Raw genomic sequence first — 9,041 nt, forward strand, 5'->3', positions numbered from 1 at the left:
AAAACCAAGTTTTTTTTTTTTTTTTTATATATGTACATTGTATGAATCACAAAGATTTTGTAATGTTTATAGATAAGATCATGTATTGACTGTAAAACAGAGACTTACCTGTGGATTGATGGTTTGATAGATAAACCACATTTTCCTTCTTTGGTATATTCCCATAAATGACAATCTGGACAGAGATTTACATGAACTTTTTAATACATTAAACAACAAAGCAAAGGCATAGTTAAAATGAACATGACTTAACATTAGTGTATGAAAAAACAAGGTAATCTTGATTCTAGCATCATGGTGAATGGAAAATTGTCTTTTGTTCAACTACATATAGTGAAAATCACAAGCAGGAGAGGGATATGGCTCTACATCAGCACGACTGCAGTTTGGCCGTAGACACGAGGCCGCAGGCCATGCGCCGTAGTGACAAATGCAGGCATACAGAACATACAGATGGTAACATACAAAATAAATGTCCACATTTAAGCATTTCAATGGGCTTAACACCTTAACCAGCACCCCCCACAAGTGACATATCCAAAAAGAAGACCCAGAACTGCTAAACAGACTAGGGGTATATATATATATATATATATATATATATATCTTTTTAAACATTTATTTTCTATCATTTTCTATAATAAATAAGGGTTATGATGTGGTCAGCAGCCACGAAGACGGAGATTTTGTAACAAACAAACAGCATATACATAAAGTGCAGTTAAGTCTCAATAAAACATGTTATAAAAAAGCCTGTATAAAAAGGTGTCTTAAGACGCGTTTTAAAAGTCAGCAAGCACTTGCTATTGCGAACATCAAGAGGAAGAGAGTTCCAACATGCAGGACAATAACGCAAACCACACAATGCATAAATGAGAAGTGACCAAGAACAACTGAAACAGGGTTATACAGGTGCAGAACAAAGGAAGGTAATCACATGCGCTCAGTTGATTCTTCACTCTTGTCATCATTAGCTTATTTAACATTCGATTAGTGCTGGGTATCGATTCAAATTTCAAGAATCGATTCGATTCCGATTCTCAAGATCTTGAATCGATTATCATTATTCGATTCGATTCGATTCGATCCGATCCGATCTTATATTCTTAAAATATAAAATTTTCAAAAGTTTTAACTGTTCATGAACAATCAAGTGTTTGTATTAAATAACATTCACAAACATACATTAATGTTGTAAAAATATATTGTTCACTCAATGTATTGATGTTAGATAAGGCATTAAGTAATATTAATGAATGGTATCTTAATGTAGTGTTACCAACTAAACAGGAGATAAAACGTGTTTTATTTGACTTGACTGTCCTTTTATTTAATCCAAAACTGCGTTCATATTTAAAAGGCATTTTAAACTAGATACAACCGCACACGATACCACTTTAGGGGCCGTTCACATATCGCGTTTTATACGCGTGCAAATTCAGTGAGAAGCACTTCAATGCATCTCAACAGGTCATGTGACAAAAACCAGCGGCCTTTCCGTAACAACATGGAAAGCTCGGCCGAACAGCTGATCATAGCTGTACAGGGCGGCTTTTTATTTCTCATCTCAATGAATATATCTAGTAATAAAGCTAATGCAAGGGCTAGAAATCAATACATTTTTTGATGATACTTCCTCGTCATCATGGAGAGCGCAGTTTGCACCGCTTTCTCCTTTCCACAAGCGCGTGCTTTCCCGTTGCGTCTGTCGTTGCTATGCAACCATGAACAGAGGCGCGGGCCGCGCGGCTGGAAAACGAATTTGCACGCGCAAAAAACGCACTATGTGAACGGCTCTTTCCTCATTTCTGGTCAACAAGTCTTATATACTCTATGGTGGATTCAGAGAGACCGCATTAGCAGCGCTGCCGGTCGCCATGTCTCAGTGTGTTTATGGGGAAAATATAGGCCTGTTATTAAATCGATCCTCTGAGTTACGGATCGATCTTTAGAAATTAATATGAAAATCGATTCAGAATTGGTGAATCGATTTTTTCAACACAGCACTACATTCGATACACATGCATTAAGTGTAAAACAAGAAGGGCATAGCCATATATATGTGCTGGGCAATGATTAATTGCAATATATTTGTGTACTTAGTATAATTATTTTGTATATATAAAAACATGTATACAATTAAGAAATATGTGTATATACTGTATATGTATACATAACTTATATTATATATATATATATATAAATAAATATTTATTTATCTTAAATATATTCATGTATGTGTATATATATATATATATATATATATATATATATATATATATATTATATATATATATATATATATATATATTATATATATATATATATATATATATAGCAGGATACTTTTATAGCAGCTTTTATAGCAGTATACAATTACTGTCCTCTGAAAATAACTAAAAAAACAGCCATTATTGTCAAAATAGCTGGTAACCAAAGTGAGTACACCATAAATTATAATAGAGCTGTACGTCATTTAACCATTCGAATCCACATGTCCTATTATTCATCATGTTCATGATTTTGTCTGCTTGACAGGACCATACAAATGTGTGTATCTTGTATTAGAGCAGTCCAAATTTGGTGCCTCAAATGGAGTACAATTATCTCATACTGACCACTGGATGTTCAACATGCCACCTCATGGCAAAGAACTCTAAGGATTTGAGAATTAGAATTGTTCCTCTCCACAAAGATGGCCTAGGCTATAAGAAGTTTGGTTACACCCAGAAACTACAGTACAGTGGCCAGGGTCATACAGAGGTTTTCCACTCGGAACAGGCCTCGCAAGCATCAAAGAAGTTGAGTCCTTGTGCTTTGCGTCAGGTGTAGAAGCTGGCTTCAAAAAACAGATGCATGAGTGCTGCCAGCATTGCTTTAGAGGTTTGAGAACCGGAAGGTCAGCTTGTCAGTGCTCAGACCATACACCGCACACTTCAACAAGTCGGTTTGTATGGCCGTCGTCGTCCCAGAAGGAAGCCTCTTCTGAAGCAGGCTCTCAAGAAAGCCTGCAAACAGTTTGCTCAAGACAACCTGTCTAAGAGCATGAATTACTGTAACCATGTCATGTGGTCTGATGAGACCAAGATAAACTTGTTTGGCTCAGATGGTGTGGCGATGCCCTGATGAGTAGCAAAAAAATTATTGTTTCTAACCTAGTCAAGCATGGTGGTGGAAGCATCATGGTCTGGGGCTGCATGAGTCCTGCTGGTAGTGGGGAGCTGAGCTTCATTGAGGAAAACATGGATTCCAACATGTACTGTGACATTCTGAAGCAGAACATGATGCCCTCCCTTCAGAAACTGTGCCGAATGGTATGATAACGACACCAAACACACCACCAAGATGACAACTGCCTTGCTGAGGAAGCTGCAGAGATGATGGAGTGGCCAAGTATTTCTCCAGACCTGAACCCTATTGAGCACCTGTGGGGCATCCTCAAGCCAGAAGGTGGAGAAATGCCATGTGTCCAACATCCAGCAGCTCCTTGATGTCATTATGGAGGAGTGGAACAAGATCCCAGGAACAACCTGTGCAGCTCTGGTGAATTCCATGGCCAGGAGGATTAAGGCAATGCTAGATCATGGTGCTCACACAAAATATTGACACTTTGGACACAGTTTTGACATTTCTACACTTAGGGTGTACTCACTTTAGTTGCCAGCTATTTTGACAACAATGGCAGTATATTGAGTTATTTTCAGAGGACAGTAAATCTATACTTCTATACAAGCAGCACATTGACTACTCTAAAATGTATCCAAGTTTAATTTCTATAGTAGAGAAGATATACTAAAATGGTTGCTGAAATGTGATGGGTGCATTTACTTTTGTGAGATACTGTACACACACACACACACACACACGCGCGCGCGCGCGCGCGGGCCTACAACTTCTGAATCTAAAAACAACAGATGTGACCAGTGCTGCCAGATTGGGCGGGTCTTTAAAATTTGGGCTGTTTTTTGATTCAACGGGCGGGTTTTTATTTTTAACTATAAACAGTATTTTTTTATATTTTTCATGAAAACGAACTATAAAATAAATTAGATAATGTAGAATGACGCTTAAATTAGGTATGGTTCAGGTTAGCCAATAAGGTTCAGGGGAATCCTGTCCAATCAGACTTCAAGCTTGATTGGCGGGTTGTTGTAGGCTAATCGTTCTAGTATTCATTATATCGTCAAAAGTCATCATCATCATTTATCATCATCATGCCAAAGTGGGGAAAATATAAAAAGTCCAACAGAAAGGAATGGGAGAGCGACCCGTCTCTGAAAACATGGATTGCACCCGTGGTAGGCGATGAGTCAAAGGCATTTTGTAAATACTGTCAATCAGAAATCAGAGCACAGTTAAACGATTTGAAAGAGCATGCTAACACAAAAAAACACAAATCGCGCTGTGCACCAAGTGTAAAAACTTTTACTGTGCCAGCGGGAGCAGCAGGGCATTGTCCGATCAAAGATGACCAAAAGCGCCGTGAAATTAGAATCGCTGCCTACATTGCTTGTCATAGTTCAATAAATGCGGTGGACGATTTGTCAGACATTTTGAAAGATGAAATGGGAACATTTCAAATGCACCGGACAAAGTGCACAGCTATTATCAAATCTGTCCTCGCGCCACACTTCAGAGAAGAACTTGTGGAGGATATTGGTGAGTCTCCTTATTCCCTGTATCTCGATGAAAGCACTGACATAACCGTGAACAAACTTCTTTGCATTTGTGTGAAATACCACTCAAAAAAACACAGCAAGTTTGTCAGTACATATCTTGGACTTGTGGAGCTGACAGATGCGGATGCTAAAGCCATATCAGACACTGTTGTTGCTTTTCTATTAAAGAACGGCCTGCAGATTAAAAACATGATGGGCATTGCCACAGATGGTGCCAGCGTAATGGTTGGAAAAAACCACTCGGTTTTCACCCTACTTAAACAAATACAGCCAAACCTGCAGCTTATTCGCTGTGTTTGCCATTCACTTGACATTGTTGCAAATAAAGCAATGCTGCTTCTTCCGAGCAACATAGACTACATGGTTAGAGAAACCTACAACTGGTTCGCTCATTCAGCAAAGCGGCAGTATGAATACAAGAACATTTACGAGACTATTAATAACGGGGGCTGCCCCTTGAAATTAATAAGTCCAAGCTGTACCCGTTGGCTTGTGATGGCTGACTGCATTAACCGCATTGTGGATCAAAAAGATGCCCTCACATTGCACTTTAACATGGCTTCAAGTACAGAACACTGTTATACTGCTCGGCTTTTAAAGGAAATGTACAATGACAAAAGTAATCTCCTTTACATGTACTTTCTTCAACCTGTTCTGATGGAAATCAAAGCTGTAAATAAATGCTTTCAATTAGAAACAGGAAACACACTCGGTGTGTTTAGAGACTTGGAAAGGCTGTACATGACAACTGTTAGACACATTCTCAAACCGAGCGTCTTGCGCAATCACAAGCAGCTCCGTGAACTTGACCTCACACAGTCTGGCATATTCCTATCCCCTCTGGATGCGGACCTGGGTACCACATTTATGGACAAACTGGAGGAAAGTAGGTTAGCCCCAGACATGAAGGAGAGAATTGCTTCGCGTTGTATGGATTTTCTGAAAGAACTTGTAAAGCAGTACCAATTGCGTTTACCTGCTTCAATGGAATTCCTGCGCAAACTGGAGCTCATCTGTCCGAAATCTGTTATGTCCACTATAAATAGGCCTGGAGTAAAGGACTTGCCAGCTGATCTTTTCTCGTGCCCCATTGGTACATTAGAATCACAGTGGAGGAATGTGACAACCGCAAGCTTCTCTGATGATCAGGACATTGACAAGTTTTGGCTCGAAGTCGAAGCGTTTAAAGATGCAGGGGGGCACAAGTGTTTCCAGGAATTGGCACAAGGTGCCATACGACTTCTTGTTCTGCCTGTTTCCAATGCCCATGTTGAGCGAGCATTTTCCCTCGTCTCGCTTTTAAAAGATGACACTAGGAATCGTATGGGACTACCGCTACTCTCCAGCATAATGGATGTGCGCACTGGCCTGGTCAGAAATGGCTTTACCTCGGCAACGTTCAAACCTCCCAGGCAGTTGCTGGAGAGATTTGACTCAACGATATATTAATCTATGGTTGTGACTGTACAAAGTTGGTTCTATAATTTCATAGTTCTAGAATTGTTCTATAATAGAGACGTTTTCATCAGTTCTGCGGAGATTCTATACGTTAACTCCATATTAAAAGGTAAGCGTGTTTATGCTATTAAAGCACACTTTTATTTTGCTGTACAATTCTGATGTCATGTTTGATATGTTTTGATTTCTTAAACCTAATAACATATAAGCTACACAGGTAGCTGATGTATCTGACGATTCAGTGTATCATTCATTCGTTATTTTATTCAAAATTAAAAGAAGGAAAAAAACGAGAATTCATCTTGATTCGCCCAGTGGTCTATAAGTTAATAATTTTAATAATAATATAAAAAAATTAATTGTAAATAAAGAACACATTTTGAAGCACTAATACAAAAAGTAAAGTGTAATGAAATTATTTGAGAATTGGCCTATGAACTGTAGTTCTGACAATATAGCACAAGAACAATAAAAAATGTTTCCGATGTAGACCTTGTTTTATTAAAATTATTATTTATATTTTTAAAAAGATGCACTGGAAATATGGCGCGAGCATGGTGCTCTGCGATTGTTAGTCTGGTTGTTTAATAAGAAAATAAATTCTGTGTGTTTTATGTGTGTTTTATTGTATAGGCTAACAGTTTTAATAACTATGTATTTTGGGCTGGTATTTTTTTAAATGGGCGGGTTTTAAGCTGTAGTTGGGCTGGAAATCTTTAGTCCAATCTGGCAACACTGGATGTGACATGTAAAGAACGAACTGAATGCAGGTAAACACAGTAAAGACAAAAAGTTACACTAACCTCCACGCCCGTGTAATTTTCAAAGAAGAACAGGACCATACTTTGATACAATGAATATGCACGGTCATCCACGGTGTGAAAGAGTCTGGTGGGCAGCACAGTGGCCAGCAGCCGCCAGATGCTCCAGGACAGCAGGTACGCCGGAGCGGTGCCCAGCATCACGGCCGCTGGGAGCCAGTACCGCAACGAGTATGTATGCACGACTACAGACAGCAGCATTTTGACTAGAAACCCCAAATGACTCAAGCGAATCTAATCTCTAAACAGCTGAAACTCAAACTAACTCAATAAATGACCCTGCCCAAATGCAGTCGATTTAAATTAATAATTACGAAAAAAAACTGTGCTAATGATTTCGATCAAGGAGGGGGAGATTATGCACAATTTGACGTCTACTGGAAACTTCCTCCAGGTTTAAGCATGACATGCTTTTTTTTTAAATGAAAAACACTTATTTAAGTGTGATTCTAGACTTTAAGGCACAATTCATAAATACATTAAGATAAAATATACAATAACTGTGCTTCTATACTTTGCTGAAACTACACTCTGACTTTCCCTTTGCACTAACTTACTAAGTACATGCAATTCTTTACTTGCTAAATCCTACAGAGGACATACCAATGACAGAAAACCTAAGCTGATCTAAGCATGGAGAACACGTTTACTTCTCCATTAATACCTTAACAACATATAAACAAACGTAACGTCTTACAAATACAACCAGCAACATTGCTCGCCCCCGAAAGTCACACTCGACTTACAGCCTCCATATTACATGGTTGTTATCAGCTACATGCTTGTATCGTGCTCGCTGATTGGCTGACGAACGAGTTCCGGTGTGACGAGATTTTCGATTTCCGTGGGCGGAGCATACTTCAATATTTTAAAGAAATTACATATAAGGTTATTCACGTCTCAAGATTTTTTAGAGACATGGAGACTACATGCATCTTTTGTAAAACAGAAGAAGAATCAATAAAACATTTATTCTTTGAATGTGTATTTACCCAATTGTTCTGGATTGATGTTGAATATCTGATATTTGCTCATTTTGTAGACCATTTATGGCAGCAATGAAATAAGTATATTGTATGCATATGGAATAAAATAACATTTTGAAAAATAATAATTGTCCATCTTAATTTTTATGTGATGGGGTTGAGTTGTTAAGGGATATTACTTTATAGTCTGTTTTTATAAAATATCTTTCATTTTTTTTAGAAAAATATTTTTCACAAGAAAGTAACACAAATAATTACTTTTTTAAAACTGCACATTTTGTTAAATATTTAAATATAAGTACAAATTCAAGTGCCAAGTGCCTTAGGGACATGACAAAATGCTTAGTGTGCAATAGAAATAAGACATTATTTTATGATAAAAATTATTTAAATGCAATCATTTTTTTTATTCATTATAATGCACATACCAAAGTATTGTGAAAAGCTTTAACTATTTCATTTTGGTGAACAACCACTTTAAAAAGTCTGGGGGACTGAAATATTACCGGATCCCAGGAATGACCCAACTATAGTTTCAGTGCTGCAGTATATGACTAAACTACAATCTTTTCGTAGAAGCGTATAATACTTTCATTAGTATGCAGAAGTCCATAAATGAATGACAGGCATTCAGTTCGTGCAATGTTAGGATGCATTGGTTTCAGGTCCTCTCCTTTGTACATTGCTATGTTTTGAAACTGGGGCTTTTATTAGTTATTCTTTATTGTACATCACTTTATTGTACAGCCTGTAACAACCAAAATAAACCTGTAATGTATTAATGGACTAATATATTTTTTAAATCAATCCTGGTATTATTGTTCTTACATTTTTGACATTGATATATTTTGATGATAGATTTACAGATGAACAGAAATTTTAACATTATAAATGTCTTTTTTCGGGTCAATGCATCCTTGTTGAATAAAAGTAGCAATATCTTCTTTTTTTTTAACCCTCATCCTTCCCTCAGGTTATTTAAAAATAAATAAATTAGTGTTCATCGGAGGGGTCCAAGACCCCAGGACTTTTGTCGCACTTGAACCACGAATACACAAAAGAAAGAATTAAAAAAGAATGGATTTGAGGAGTTTTGT

The 9,041-nt window shown here is 37.5% G+C and overlaps 1 protein-coding gene across 4 annotated transcripts in view; it reads right to left on the minus strand.

Moving 5' to 3' along the window:
• Positions 1-7,802, minus strand: part of agpat5 (1-acylglycerol-3-phosphate O-acyltransferase 5 (lysophosphatidic acid acyltransferase, epsilon)) — a 60,141-nt gene extending 52,339 nt beyond the window's left edge. Inside the window, exons 1-3 of one of the 4 annotated variants that reach the window (XM_079635923.1) lie at positions 7,705-7,802; positions 6,941-7,143; positions 109-175 (exon numbers count right to left, since the gene is read on the minus strand). In XM_079635923.1, coding sequence (XP_079492049.1) covers positions 109-175; positions 6,941-7,099 — 226 coding nt within the window. In that variant the 5' untranslated portion in view covers positions 7,100-7,143; positions 7,705-7,802. Of the gene's footprint in view, positions 1-108; positions 176-6,940 lie in introns of all 4 variants that reach the window. The other 3 variants (XM_079635922.1, XM_079635921.1, XM_079635924.1) reach the window with 3 other exon arrangements.
• Between the last annotated feature and the right edge of the window lie 1,239 nt (positions 7,803-9,041).

The sequence above is a fragment of the Phoxinus phoxinus genome (assembly GCF_949152265.1).
Source record: "Phoxinus phoxinus genome assembly, chromosome: 14".
NCBI lineage: Eukaryota > Metazoa > Chordata > Actinopteri > Cypriniformes > Leuciscidae > Phoxinus > Phoxinus phoxinus.